Here is a 15,743-nt window from a genome sequence, read left to right as displayed (position 1 = left end):
TGGACTGACCTGAGCCCTTCTTTCAGTTCTCCCGAACTGGCCCCCAGTCCCTTCCTGCAGCCTCTTTTTCTCAGGACCGCGTCCCATTGAAATGAACAGTCCACCCAAAGCTGAAAAGCACCTCTGTACCTGGACACCAGAGTCAACGAGGTGACCTGTTGGTGCTGCCTTGGACAGTGCCCCATACTTACCTTAACTCCAGAATATTGGTCTGGTAAGCCGCTGAGAAGTCTCCCTATGCAGTATATGTGTCTTTTCCCGTAGGATAACATTACCGAATTAAAGCCAATTTAAGTATATGTTCTGTATTCTACAGAACTGTTATCTTAAAAAGTACTTACTCTATAGCGAAGTTCTTGGTGTAAAATATATATATCCATGCTCTGATAAAAGGCAAGCAAATAGGAACAATGAGTGAATGCAGACTGAAACCACTTGAGAAAGAAGGAAAGTTGAAACGTGTCGGGGTGTCTGATGGAATGGTGTCTGACAAATAAATAGAATTTGCCAAGTCAAGCTGCCGGGAGTGCAGCATTACCTATTCTTGGTAAATTATGTATATAAATACATCTTATTTTTTTAATTGGTGTGGATCTCCTTATTGTGTGTGTATGTGTATCATTTACTGACTGTGTATATGCAACAAATGTCTAACACTCCTCTCTGTTAAGCCTCTGGCAGCTCGACCACACTACTCCAGATAGAGCAAGTTAAGATTGCTAGAGCAAGCCCCTATCCATTTATAAGGCATACATGGACTCTTTCCACAGCACACCCCTTTTGGGTATACTATACATAGCCAGCTTTCTACAGTAAGGATGGCATGCATGAAAACAAACCTGAAGTAAGAGACCGGTTAAGGAAACTATCTAGAAAATAAATTAATAGGAGCTGGAAAATAATGGCCCTGCAGAGTTATGCAACATTATCAAGGATACCATGGGGGCTTTGAATATTTACTCAGTTATCCAGACATGAATAATGAACTTCTACAAGAATGGAATGGGAACAACTCACAATGCTTGATGAGCATGATGGGATCATTAAGCAAATATGCCAAAAGAAATTATGAAACAACATTAACACAAGTTAAAAATATAAAAAGAAAAACATATACATTTGGGGGCAAAGAACAAATAACCCAAATCAGGAAGAACATAGTGGCTAGATTAAATAAACACGAGGATAAAGTCAAACAGAGAAAACTGTAAATTCCTCAAGCATGAACAATACTATGCAAAGGGGACTATCTACACCTTTGCTAAACTTTTTGAAAGTCAAAAAAAGCAACATGCTCAAAATGTGCTCACACCTGAAACATCCAGGTCAGATGAGCCAAGTGGATCAGATACAGACACAAGAGGCAGGGGAAACAGTTCCTCAGATTTAAGCAGACCATTGAAGAAGCTATCTTTTTTAGAGGAAATTAGACATTTTTTACATCCCCAAAAACAAAAAACGCCAAAAAGCAGTGGTGGGTGTACTCAAACGGAAAGAAGAAGAGAAAAATGAGACAGGTAAAGGAAGAACAAAAATACTTTCTATGAAGTCAGAAAAAGCAAGAAATGATTCTTACAGAAAATCTAGTAGTAAACTTTTCACAATATCAACTTACAAACTATGAAATATCAATCCTCAATGAAGGACTTTCTTTCTGTCTGAACAACATTTTAATTATGTGGAAACAAAGATTGATTATATAAATATATCAGAAAACCAAAATTGTTGATAATATATGCAACAAAATTAAGAAGGCAAGAAATACTGAGATAAGAATCAACATCACCACAGATCCCCACATATCTACACTTAGAATTAAACAAAGTCCGGATCTGAATACCCTGCAGGAATGTTCAACAGTTGAAAGTCTGCAGAACCTTTCAGAAAATCAAACACTTGAAAAATGGGTATTATTTATCAACATAGCTACCAAACTGTATTCTGGCCAGGAAGAGGCACAGAATCTGCCCTCATTCCCATCTGGGAAGACCTTAAAGACACAGTAGACTGCAGTGGGGTTGCTGCACTACTTCTGTTGTACCACTCAGCTGCCTTTGGCACAGTTGACCATGACACCCTAACAAAGACTCTATGAAACCAGCTTAGACTGCTCTTGACTGGATCACATCCTACCTTCAAAACAGAACAAATGTTATCCATAGTCCCCCTTTCTCATCCGAACCGTACTTCACAAAAGCAGGGTCCTCAAACCTCACTTTACAAGACAGACAATAGGTGGTACATCTTTCTGTGCTCAAGCAGACAAACTCTGGAATTCATTACCCCCAAATATAAATTCCAGGGATTACTATCTAATTTTCCGAAGCCTACCCAAGGGTTGGCTTTTTCCTACATAACCACCATACCCAAACCCTAATGTACAGCATATCCCTTTGTATGCAAACATATATAATTTGATTATATGCATATATCTAGATGTGTATTTCTTTGTACAAATATGTATAATAAAAATGAGTTTTAAAATATATAGATACTCTTTAGGTCTGCTTAAGAAATGTATATATTACTTATGGTTACATATATATATTATATGCTTAACATGTTTATTGCATAATTTTTTATATCAGTTGTTTGATTAGATACTTATGGGTCGCTGTTTTATTTATGACAATAGGTAAATATTATCATAACTATTTTATCTACAAGCTCTTCACTGTTGAAATATTGAGGAAAAGATACAATTTAGAAAAAGAATACAATATAAAACAAAAAAAAATGAGTTAAAAAAAATATGCAAAGAAATTATCTTCAAGTACTGCAACACTTGAAAGTCTGCGTTTGTACAATACAACTTTAAATCTCAATAAAATCTTCCTTATACATATATATCCTTTCTATGTAGTCATGTATCTATGTATGTATTACTTTACTGCTACTGTAGAAAAGAAAAAAAAAACATTTACCCTCTCCAGTGCACTACTGTCTTACCATCTACCTCTCTCAATCTATCCTCTATCTCCACTCTTACTCATCCCAAACCTAATTCTACTACTTTGATCTCCAAAACAACCCTTTCTAGACCCTTCCCTCTTCCATCCCTCCTGGCTCACACCATACCTCATTTTATTACTATGATCTCCCAAACAACCCTTCGAAATTCTTCCCTCACGTGTCTCTCCTTTTAGTCATCACAAACCTCATCTTACTATTTTGATCTCCGAATTAGCGCTAGACTCATCTAGTCTCGCCCCTCTTCCAGCCCTCCATTGTTCTGTTCAATCCAACTAACACTCACATGTCCATTTCTCAAAGAAACTCATATTTCCCTATACTAATCCACCAATAATCCTTTTGGGTGGAAGGAACCCAAAAGGATTAGTGGTGGATTAGCACAGGGCTACTCTCTGAAAGGCACTTTGACGCCTTGTCAGGGGTAGTAAACGCTGTATAAATACAATTATAGTAATTATAATAATAGCAACTTTAGCCCAAAATCGAAATATTGTCCAGTACTATGACCGTGAAACAAAATAGATATCTCTATGAACTCATAAAACACAAAATTGACTCCCTAAAAGGGAATGGAAACAACAAGGAGGAAAATCTCATTAAACCACACTGTGAAGCCATCACTTACTTCCAACGGAACACTACCATATAGTGTTGATGGACACCAGTGCATGTATTAATAAAGCCATGCACCAACATAATTACAACAGTAATTACGAAAAATTACTCACAAATCCAATCAGTACTGTAAAACAAACAATATTATACACTACTAATCAAACACTATTGAATGATGAGGAATAGTGTTATATCAAAGTTCACAATCCTATTTTGCCAATGATATGTTTCCTCACCAAAATAAACAAAAGTTTACAGAATCCACAAGGGAGACCTATTGTTTAAGCTTGTAGGTTCCTTTTTTAAACTACCTGACAAATTGTGGATTTCTATCTGGCTCCAAAGGGCAAAAATGTTAGTTCCTATATTCAGAAGAGTGGAGTTATTATAAGAATATTGTCAAATATTGAGTGGCAAGATGAGTACTATTTATTGACCATAGATTTTGTATATCTACACACTTCCATCACTCAATCTGTGTGGCTAAAAGCATGTGAATACATTTTATGACGGAGAACAGTTGGGGAGTTTCAACATTTCGAGGTGCTTTGAAGAATGATTGAGATTTGTCTCAGGGATTCTTTTTTCATCTTTAATAATCAAATATATCTACAAAAGTGTGGAACAGCTATACAATGGGTTGGTGGGAAGAAGAAGTGGCATGGAGAGGCCACAATGCGATATACCTGGACACGGTGAAACTTTGCACCCATTATACAGACCATTTGGAATGGCACAAAACCGGAATGTCAACAATATTTTGAATAACTAAACAACAATGAATGTTGGCTTAAATTCACATATGATATAAGCAAAAGACAAAATTACATATTTGGACATCTGTATATATGTGAAATGTGCAAAAGTGGAAACCACTTTATGCGGTAAGAAAACAGCAACCAACCACACTTTACATGGCAACATTTTCCATCAACAATCTCTTTTTAACAGCATTCCCTACAAAGAGACACTGAGACTTTAAAAGAATTGCTCAAACAAAGATGATTTCAATCTCAGAGGAGAAAACTTGAAGGAGCGCTTTCAACAAAGAGGTTATAAGAGAAGAGTTTTCAATAATGGTTGGGCCAAACCTCAAAAGTAAGAAAGATCATAACTATTGTACAAAAAAGAGACAAATACATCAACAGTAGATAGAAAACACAACATCGTGCTAAAAATGTACCAGAAACATTGCCATTTGATTTACAGTGATCCTGATATTGGTCACCAATTAGGAGATCAACACTTGATCACATTCAGAAAAGCTCCATCATTGAATACCATGTTAGCGCATAGCCATTTTAGTCCTACAAATCAGACACAAAGCCAGCTAACACCTTGGGTTTTAAAGGGTGTGGTGTAATTTATTTTAGTGAGAGTCCCCGACAAACCCTTCATATCTGTTGATCTGTCTTTCTAACTATAAATCTGTAGTTTTTTTCCAAATTTCTCTGAACCTCTCTCCAGATACCCTTAAAAACCCCTCACAATCCTGTACCCTTACATATTTCTGAAACCTAAAATCCTTTACTACCCCATACCCTTGGCCATCCCTGAGCCTTAAAACCCCCTACAACCCATACACTTACCCATTCATGAACTCTAAAAGCATTTACTTACCGTGAAAAGTTCCCATCCATGAACCCTAAAAACCTTACAACTCAATATTCATCCCTGCACCCTAAAATCCCATATCCGTACCCATCTGTGCAGCGCAAAAAAAACTCCTATAACTTTGCCCTTCCCTGAACCCTAAAAATCCCTATCTACTTCCAACCCTTATCCATTCCTGAAATCTAAAAACCCTTACAACCCCATACCTTTACCCAGGCCTGAACCTGTAAACATCCTAATTCCCCAAATTGTCCTTATTTATTGTAATTAAAATAAAAGCTTGCCTTTGTGGTAAAGTTTATGAAAGATGTATGCTGTACAATGCCAGAAACTGGCATAAATAGTATATAACTGTGTGGGAATCACAGTGTTGTAAGCTTACACATTGTGAACTTAAAAGAGTAACCAGTATCCTTTCATAATTTAATGTATGGTTCGTCCTTCATAGTAACCGATGGTCGACAATGCGGCACATTCTATCTTCTTATGAAGTTTTACAGGGCCTTACTAAAGGCCCCAGTGGATTCAAGACCAACTTTAATGCTGCAATTGAGTGCCCTTTTTGCAGACCCAGAAATCCTTTCTATGTGTGGTTGTCCAATTTGCTATATTTTTTACCTGCATTATAACCAGGCAATCAAGATTTTATATTAGGGTTTGAGGTATTTTAGCTTCAAGGGCTAGTCTTCAAGATCTTAGTAGTCTACGTCCTGCAGTGTTTTTCTGCTGTTCATGACATATGTGTGCCCACTAATGGTTAACATGCAGATACACATTCTGCAGTAACTTAAGCCCAAAATGTATTTACTTCTGCATTCAACAGTAACGATTTGTCATCACTTTTGTTTTTATTTGCTATTACATGAAAATGGGACAATGGTGGTAAAATGGAGCCTTCGTTAGTAAAATCTACTTCTTCTGTTTCTCAGGGGCCAAAAGGCAGTATTGGGGACCCTGGTTTGCCTGGACCAACGGGAATCCGTGGTGGATTTGGAGAACGGGTAAGACGTAACGCCTAATTTATTTTGTACAATGTAGTGCAGCTCATTGGGGGAATCTCCCTTGAATTGTCAGTCTTTGGCGACTGCCATCCACACCTGATCTTCGTGCATTTAAGCCAGCCCTGGGTACAAATGATAAAGATCTTCCTTGGTGCACTGAAGGTAAGTTGTAATGTATACCAGCTGGGATCCGGCACATAAATAAATATATCTTTCCTGGTGCATTGGAGAGCGGGAAGGGCGTATTTCTGTCAGGTCTTGATGTATTTAATAAGGTTGTTCCCTGGTGCCTTCTAGTGGTACATTTGAGCCAGACAACGGTGCATTTATTTGAGGTGGGAGGTTTGCATTTAAACCAGTGCTAGGGAATTCAATAAAATATTGCTTGGTGCATTTGAGTAACATCTTGATGCATCTGTACCAGTTCTTCGTGCATTTGAGCCTGGCCTTGGTGCATTTAAATTAGTTCTTTATTTTTATGAGGCAGGGAATCCTGTATTTGATCCAGGTCTCTTTGCATTTGGGTCAATTAAAGGAGGCAGCGGTGCATCTGGGCCGATGTGGGTGCATTTAAGCCAATTCTGCTATCATTTCTGCGACATCTCGGTTTATAATAGTTAAAGCAGGTAGTATTGATTTTGCCTTGTATTAGTGCATTGCATATAGATATTGGTTCACTTGAGCCAAATTAGTTTATTTGGGCCACAGGTTGGTGTATTTATTGTAGTCTGTGGTGGATTTGATCAAGGGCTGCTTGTACATGCAGAACTTTTAATGATTTTCAATTGTGATCGTATGTCATGCAAGAACAATAAAGGCTCCTCTAGAGCTGACCAAAACACAAAAGCCAACAGACACAGGAAATGTCAGATCCTGTGTTGTATTTCAGAAGCCACAACAAGAGACAATCCTGTGAGACAGTACGAGTCCACTCATCAGTTGGGTGATGTCAAAATGATGGAGATATCGGATGATAAGGCTGCTGTGCAGTAATGTTATGTTACTAGGCATATGCAGAACTTCGAAAGGGCATCCATTAGTCCATCACACTTGGGGAAACCATTGTTTACTAGTGCCTGTTGTTTTGTTGCTCTTTGGCTGTGTGTATTTAGTAAAAGGTTATATCAGTGTTAATGGTTTGTATGAGTAAGTTCGAAAGTGAAATGAATTTGTTCTCAGGAGATCCTTGTGCCGGAAGCAGTTTCTGTTTTTCTCCTTATCAACTGTCTTGCTCGGCCATGCTATAGCGCTTTTCATACAAGCATCACAACCCAGGTTGGTGTCTTTAGATTCGATGTTATGCACATTAGAGTTGCGAAAGTTTATGCTAGTGTTATCTGTGTGCTTCTAGGGTGTATGGTGGTGGTGTAGTGTGATACAGTACCATTGGTTTGGAAGGACTTTGCTAACTATTTGGCTAGTCATTTTCTAAAAAACAGACACCTTTTCTTATTGGTGTGATGCTGGTGTTGGAAGCTGCCTTCTGACGTTAAGTAATTAGCCCTGGTTAGCCTTTAAGATGAAAGTACAAGGAGAGGCAAGGCAATATTAAGGCATTGGTGTTTATCTCATGAACCGTGTGGTAGAAGGCCGATTTGCTGCATAATACAAAACCAGAAAACATGGAAATAATTAACAAGTCGCTTCCATTTCGGAAGGCACCGCAGACCAGCTGAATCCACTGGACCTTGGAACAGGTGTTCCTATTTCCTCTTCATCGGTTGCTCGGTTGACTCTCGGTTTCCAGTGTTACATTTAAGCTAAAATTATGTTGATATGTCAGTGTATCTTTACCACATTGGAACGTCCTTTTCCTGCATTAGCACCTTAAAACCCGCTGATTCTGGGATGTTTCATGTCTTTCTAATCCCTTTTCTATGGTGTTGGGTCTTGGGACAAGAAGTCTTCTGCCTAACTCTAGAGAGAGGGCTTCTTGCCTTATGTTGATCTCCTGACAAGTCAGTAGAATGCTGCTGTTGTTTTTTGAAATTTTTACCTCAGTGAACATGACTATCACACCTGTCCACTGTGGGTCTTTCAGTTCACAGGGGTTGTAACCCTTGAGCTTGGCACTGAGGTAGAGAGGACACACTAAGTGCACCCCTCTGTTACAAAGAGTGGCTACTTGCCTCTCTATTAGGTTGTGGTAGACAAACAGTGGTAACAGCATTAATCTACAGTCAGGCTACTTGCGCATCTTGGAAGGCACTGCCTACTAGCTCCTCCTGCTATAGCCTTTGTGGTCTCACTTACATGAGTTACTTGGCCCCTTCATCATGCCCAGGACGTGTGTTGAGAGTGAGTGTGTTCATGGGGTGAGGATGGATTTGTGAACCAGTGCAAACTGATCCGGTATTTGGTGAGATTGATAGAAACCAGCCCTTAGCTGTATTTAGCTCAGAACTCCCTTCTGCTGGGACATCCCCCTCAACCCCTACCCTCGGTGATGTCATCTCCAATAGCCAGGACCCCTTTTTTTGGAGCTAACTAAGATTCCTCCCTGGGGATAGCACACACAGGGATGACACAGGATTTGAGCAGTAGGCTCTTCCCGATGTTGTGATCATAAAGTGAACATGGAGGAAATATGCCTCCAGGACTGGAAGGCACTCAGGATTCAAAAGTAGCATACCCTCTGGTAGGATTAGCCTGTCAATAAGGGGATGATAAAAGACAGGTTTCGCCAGCCAGTGGGCTGATCGACATTTTGCTTGTGTTCTGAGAAAGGCCACACACAAAGGACACTTTGGTATTACAGAAAGGGCCGCAGATGCTTGTGCTGCCCTTTCTGTAATACAGATAGTGCTGGCACACATATAGCACCAGCGCTATCACCAGAGGGTGTCCTCTCATTCGCATAGGAGTGTGGCCCCATACAAAGGAGGGAGCCCCTTTACCTCTGCGCCCGTGCTGTATTGTAGATGTGGTCACAGTGACAAAGAAGCTGTCAGGAGATGCATTGGAAGTGCACCACCTAAAAGGTGGCACACTATCTTTGTGCCCCCTGATGACAGCCCTATGTACAGCCCGGACATCCCATTTGCAGGTGGGTGCAGTCACTCACTGCACCTGCCTGGAAGGAGATCTCTAATCCCCCTTAAAAGTGCAGGCGGGTTGCTGCTTGCAGAGTGAAACACGGAGCAGCTTTAAAGCAGCTTGTTTGCGCCATGCACATCTTTTGAAACGTGTGCCAGGCGAAAAAAAAAGAAAGAAAATGTGCTGCATTCTGCAATACAGCCCCAGGATGGTTAGCGTAGGAGAAACCCAGGAGTGGAATCTTCTGTGGATTGCTATTCTTCTTGCCAGATCCGGGCAAACGTTCAGACTTGAGAAGTTGTTTCTGTGACTGATTTGTCCACACAAACAAGTTTGCAAGTCTCACGGGAGAAGCTGTGCATTAGCTCACAGTGTGAAAGACTTTGCAGCAGCCCAGCACAAAATGTACGCTCTGTGAGGACCTGTGGAAAGCACCAGCGAAATTACAACCACTTTGAGGCACAGGGAGACTCAAGGCAGGTGTTCGAGATAAGGAAACTTGCTGCACATCAACAATGAGGGAAATAACAACAACGAGGCAAATAGGAAAAGCTGTTGACTGTCACTGAAGGGAAGACTTCTTTATCCATTACCACTCCCCGTGCTGTGAGAGCTACCAGTTACCATCTGTACCTGGACAGGGTTGCCCTGTTGAAGAACTTACTGTTTCAACTCATGGCCCCTGCTGTAGAACTTACATAATCACCAACTTTTCCTTGCTTGTCCTGCAGCAGTAGCAAGCAGCACTGTCCCCTTGGGAACCCTGCTGTTAGACACTCTCGACTGTAACCAGTGTGCTATGAAGTAGAGGTCCCCCACCCTTTTGTGTCATCTGAGAGTATCAAGATGTACTGGTACCTTAGCCAGCCACTAATCTATACATGTAGCCTAGTTGCTACTGGGCTAGTGGGACACCATTAACTGTACCTAGACACCAGGCATCCCTAACTGGACCCCTGACACCACTAGAGCGGTGTTCTCACCGAGGAAGTGTGGGCACTTCTGATTCTTTGAGTGGTGGGACAGTCGATGGACTGAAAACATTTGAATTCATAGAAACTGATGAATTCAAATAATTGAGCTACATGTATTTGTACCATTTACAGCTTTGAAGAGTAGCCATGTATAACATGGTATGCATATTCCAGTGTAAACTGGTTTATAGTGCCTATCTTCTGGGTTCTATTATAGTGTTTGGGGAAAGTACTCTGTACCAGACAATCGTAGAGACTTCTGGTTTTCGCTATGTACCTTCGTTTTTTGTGTAGTATATTTTTCTTTTGTGTATTAAAATACTTTCCTTTTTTAGAGTAAAGCACTGACTGTACATTGATCTTATTAGCTGGTGTTACTGTGCAGTTAGTATTCTGAGTGTCTAACCCACCTCACCTCCTTGAGTAAGTTGGGCTGCTCTATCCTCAGAGGGTCAAGTCTTGTAAGGGAAGAACTGGTAACCTAGTCTGTAGTCCAATACCTCTGTTGCCCCCTCGCACCAGTGGCGAACAACTGCAGTAAATGCACCAACACCCCAGTAGCCCCTGACTGCCATGGTGCTTCAGAAACAATATTGCCACAGTGAGTGATATATGTTTTGTCCCTATTGTGTGTCCTGTGGTCGTTGCAAAGCTTCACTCCTACCTAGTACAGAGTCTTGTCTTGGGCTTGGTTTCAACATTAGTCACCCTACATCCCAAACAAGTGGGTTTACGCCTCGCTCTCTTGCTAAACTTTTATCTCTTGCAGTTCAGGCATTTAGAACATACAAACACTTGATAGACATTACAGGTCTGTCTTAGAGACAGCTTCAGGTGTCTCACTAGCCTCATGTAATCAAAAACGTTCATAAAGAAAAAATATATATGTACCTTTCTTGCACTCTCCACAGAATACAGCATTGGGCAGTTGATTTGCACAATTTAGCCATTGGGTCTCTTGTAGTGCAAGTTTTTTTACTTGATCACATGAGCACATCCACCTAAAAGGAAGTGCACCTTAGTACCAGGGATAGTGGTAAAATTATTTATTTTTGTCAATGCTCCCTCCTATCCATTCATTATCCTTTTATTTTGTGTGTGTTAAACTATATCTCCAGATTACAGTCATTCAAACTCAGAGTACCTTTTATTTGCAGGAATAAGAGTCATATTTTGTTGTGGTGTGCTTTGAAATAAAAGTGTTTTTTATGCATCTTTCAAGTATTTTTACATGCTAGGAAGCATCCGGCTATCATAATAAAATGTATACGTAATTATTGTTTTTTAATATAAAATTTGTATTGCAATTGTATGGTACCATATTTAGTTTGTTTATTTATGTGGGTTAAGCTTGCAATACAAAATAAAAATATAAACATTACACCACCATACAAAGGTTAGACTTTTTGGCGTTTGACAGATTTTATTTGGGCTGAAACCAACCTGAGACAAAATAATGGCACTTATCTTTAATGCATTCCAGATGTGCATAGTGGTACAAGTGAGCATGTGGCACATTACTTTAAATATCATACAGAAAAATATGGTCCAAGCAACCAAGTCACTATCATAGCGACTCAAATCAGAAAAGGCGTAGTTGCAACAATTATAGAATGATAAAAGGACTGCATGGAACAGTGGCAGGGCTCAGACACCTAAAACATCCATCTTCACCACTTGCCTTGAATATTCTTCTATTTGTAACTTATTTTTACTCATGTGTAGCCTTCTTTACACATATTCTCTCTCTCCCATAATTTGTACCTCAATCTTTATCAATGTGTACCACAACGCTCAGTTACTTCTACCTCAATTGCCACCCTTTTCCAACCCCATAACAGTTCTTTCATACCTGTGTTCAGTCTTCTTCGCTTCCCAATTTGTATTTGGTCAAACCCATAATGTTCCTTCTTCTGCATGCCCCTCAAATGTAAAACAACGTTATTGACATGAACAAGTTATGAGGTGATTCTATACAGTGCAGTGCATCATACCCTTTACACAACTGAGTCTTCACTCACTCGCACTCCCTAATTCCCTTTGTATCACAACCTTTTAGTATCAATTCTACATCAATATTAATGTTGTCTCCACCTCAACATTAACTTACCCATCATACTTCACTCTCTACTCAGTATGTTTCCTCACACCTTGCTCCTCACTCATCAGCTCCTAACTATTGCCCCATGTCCCCTTATTTACTTGTCGTCTCATCCATGCCTGAAACTCAGATTTGCCTTGTCCTTTCCATTCTTCTCATCTGCACCTAGAGACATGTTAAACTATTTACACTAAGATGAAAAGAGTATGAAACACATCTTTCCTAGTTTTAGACAAAAATTGACGATCCAATTCACAAAGGTAAACTTAGACTTCAGGTCTAAACTTAGACTTGAGGGCTATGCTTACTTTTGTGAATAGGGCCCTGAGTGACTTCAGTAGGCATGTTGAGATTTAATAGAACGATCATTACCTGTTCATCAATTTACCATAAACATAATTATGTCATTGATTTTTCGTTTATGAATATTATAGTGAATTTCGTGCCGCACTGTGAAAAATCCAAAAACCTATCCATCTTATGATCTGTCTGTCATAAGCATAGACATTGCGACTAATATTTTTAGGAACCTCCCTAATTGTAAGGCACTCTGACGCCTGCAATGATATTGTTTTTGCTATATAACAAAAAAAAAAAAATCATGGCAAGTGAGCTACGTAAGTCCCTTCAATTGAATTCCTTCTTCACACAGCTCCCGGTTGCTGATTCCATCTGGTTGCTGTTAAGCCTGTCTGTGTGTCTTCTCTTTACACAAAATACTTCTTGTTCAGTGTCTGGTTTCAGCACAGAGACTCTTTACACACAGCAGGGTCTGTGCAGCTGAGACCATCGTCACCACAATGTGCTCTCTGTTTTAGGGGTGCTCGCACAGGCTGCGGCAAAAACCTCTTGCAGGTCCCAAGAGGGGCCCGAGCCACATGTATACAAGATCTGAGTAATGGCATCAAACCCAGAATAGATTTTGCACTGAAACAGGCATCCTTTCAGAAAACCAATGCACTGATCACCCCACCGCCCACTAGGAGGGATATAGGAAATATATTAGGAAAACGCAGGCTTGCTTTTGTCTCTGGATTTTGAAAACCTCTCCATTCTCAATTCTCAACCTTATGGCACAGGTCTAGGATTAAGGATAGAAGTTGTTTGCGTATTTGCAACCAATCAGCTAAGGGGTGGAGTTGAATTTCGAACAACTGTGGATGCACAGGGAAGTTGGGTGTGCAACTTTAAGATTATTGTGAAACCAAAGCCTAGTGTAAGAAGCACTGCAGTCTTTAATCACACGCAGGGCAGTTCACAAGAAGCCAAAGCAAATATTCAGACTTTCACTTAGCTTGCTTTGCTTTGCTGCAGTTTTGCTAGGTGGTGTGCTAGTAACCAAGGCACACATGCATGCCCAGTCTTTGGCAGAATACTGCTTGTGTTTATACCTCCCGGGATCAGAAAGGATCATTCAAAGAGTGGTACTCAGCAAATTAGGATAAAATAAAAATATATATCTGCATTTTCTGTGCAATATACATTTCAATCCGAAATCTGGATATTTGTAACAAAATTTGAATCTTGTTGCTGGAATTTTTACAATAACTTTCTCTAATGTTAACCAGCTGCAAATGCGGACTTTCTCTCTGCAACCCTGCAATGTAATAAAAAGACATTAAGGCAAGTACATTTTATGCTCTGTTGAAATTCGGTGTTTCAATGGTAGGGTATGAACTTTCAGTGAACAGTAGTTAACAAAAATGGTGGACATTCCGGCTACAGCTCCAAAACGAGCAAGAGGGGCGCCCCTGTGGGTGCAGCATGCCACGTAAATAAAGGTATTGGACTAAGTAAATTCATTGTAACTTAACACAGCAAGTAGCTGTTTCTAGCATGTTCCTATGTCTCAGCTAGATACTCCCGAAATTGAATAAAAGGGTTTACAGTACATCATAGCTCATTGTTCAGTTATCAAAGAAGGGCATTGATCCTGTCTGAGCTGCCAGTATCGAGGGTAGTTTGTGGCTTTCTGCCTTAAGAGGGAAAGGAAACTGACTGCTTCAGGTTTATTTAAGTTATGAGCCTGAATAGTTAACTTACTATTTTTCCCTCTCTTTTTTTTTCAAATTCTATCTCTGCTCGCTTTACATCTGCCAGGGTCCCACCGGAGTTTCAGGTCCCAAAGGTAGCCAGGTAAGGCACATTTTTGATGGCATATATACTGTAATTATGTTGCACATTCAAACAAATGCTTTTTTCCTGTCTTAGTAAAATGAACGTGTAAGAGATCTGTCAATGCCTTAACAAGGAGAGAAACAGACTTTTATTGAGCATCATTTGAATATTGAATACGATTGTAAAATAGGTGAGTGAGCTCTGTCTGTGTGACAGAGAGAAGACCTGAATCAGTCAAGCGGTGGAAAAAGGCAAACCCATGACTGGAGACACTGTTTGGTTTTTTTAAAATATAAAAATGGTAGTTTGCAAAACTTGTGCAGGAACGATCCACCACAAAGTTTCACTTGGGCACTGTAAGTGCACAGAAGAAAATTCACGTCTCCTGATAAACAAAGGGTCTAGCATAGTTTGGGGGTGAGGCAGCTTCCTCTGATACAGATTTGATGAGCATATTCTCTTTTGAATAAGCAAGGGATGGGCATGACCTTGTCTCCTCATGTTATGCCAGTGTTGTGACTGATACTCATAGACTGTCAAGCATTTTGTGAATGTTACCATCGAAGACCCAGATGCTACACATTGAGTGGAGGATTGTGAAGAATTCTGGAACTCCACCTGTTCGCATATTTGTCTGAGCCCATTAAATAGTCACTAGTGCTCGTTCAATGTTTATTAAACACCCATAGACGTGCAGCATGTTCTTTTCTATGTTTGTGTAATAGCCATTGGCTTGAAGCCTGCTTGACACATGTTTGTGCGATGAACATAAGCAGGTCATTTTCCAAGTTTGTCTACCACTAGTCAGCTCTTACCATGTCCTGTTTCATGTATACACGGCACTCTTCAGCTTCAAGTATGTTATTTTTCTTGTTTGATTAACAGCCATTTTCTTAAGTATGTTCTGTTGCAGTATGTTCGGCTTGGAGCATGTTAGGTCCTTAGAGGTTGGTGGATGAGTAATACCATCACACATGTGATGGATCTACCGTCCACCTTAATAGAAGTGCATTAAATCTTAATGCACTTGTAATATGGTAGAAGACATGCCCATCACATTTGTAATGGATTGACAGGAAACTCTAAATCAAGCCCTCTGTTCTTTATTTGTCTTACAGTCATAGGTTTATCGAATATTCCTTCTAATATTTCTACAAAACAAACTGGATTGTATTATGTTCCTCAACTTGTCCATATGACACCCTTTGACTTATTTTGTATTGCCTGACACCTGTAGACTTGTAGCATGTATACTTGCATGTTCTATTCCATGTTTATCTAGCACCTTTCTGAATATTTTGGTATATTAAA

General features: G+C 39.9%; 1 protein-coding gene across 2 annotated transcripts in view; it reads left to right on the top strand.

Annotated features, from left to right (window-relative positions):
* The window catches only part of COL9A3 (collagen type IX alpha 3 chain), a 204,525-nt gene that overhangs the window by 97,515 nt on the left and 91,267 nt on the right, over window positions 1-15,743 (top strand). For both annotated transcript variants that reach the window (XM_069243177.1, XM_069243178.1), the window contains exons 24-25: window positions 6,132-6,203; window positions 14,415-14,450. In XM_069243177.1, the coding sequence (XP_069099278.1) occupies window positions 6,132-6,203; window positions 14,415-14,450 (108 nt within the window). The remainder of the gene's footprint in view (window positions 1-6,131; window positions 6,204-14,414; window positions 14,451-15,743) is intronic.

Source organism: Pleurodeles waltl, chromosome 7, assembly GCF_031143425.1.
Source record: "Pleurodeles waltl isolate 20211129_DDA chromosome 7, aPleWal1.hap1.20221129, whole genome shotgun sequence".
Taxonomy (NCBI): domain Eukaryota; kingdom Metazoa; phylum Chordata; class Amphibia; order Caudata; family Salamandridae; genus Pleurodeles; species Pleurodeles waltl.
The sequence above is the reverse complement of the archived record's forward strand: the minus strand, read 5'-3'. Positions and strand labels throughout refer to the sequence as shown.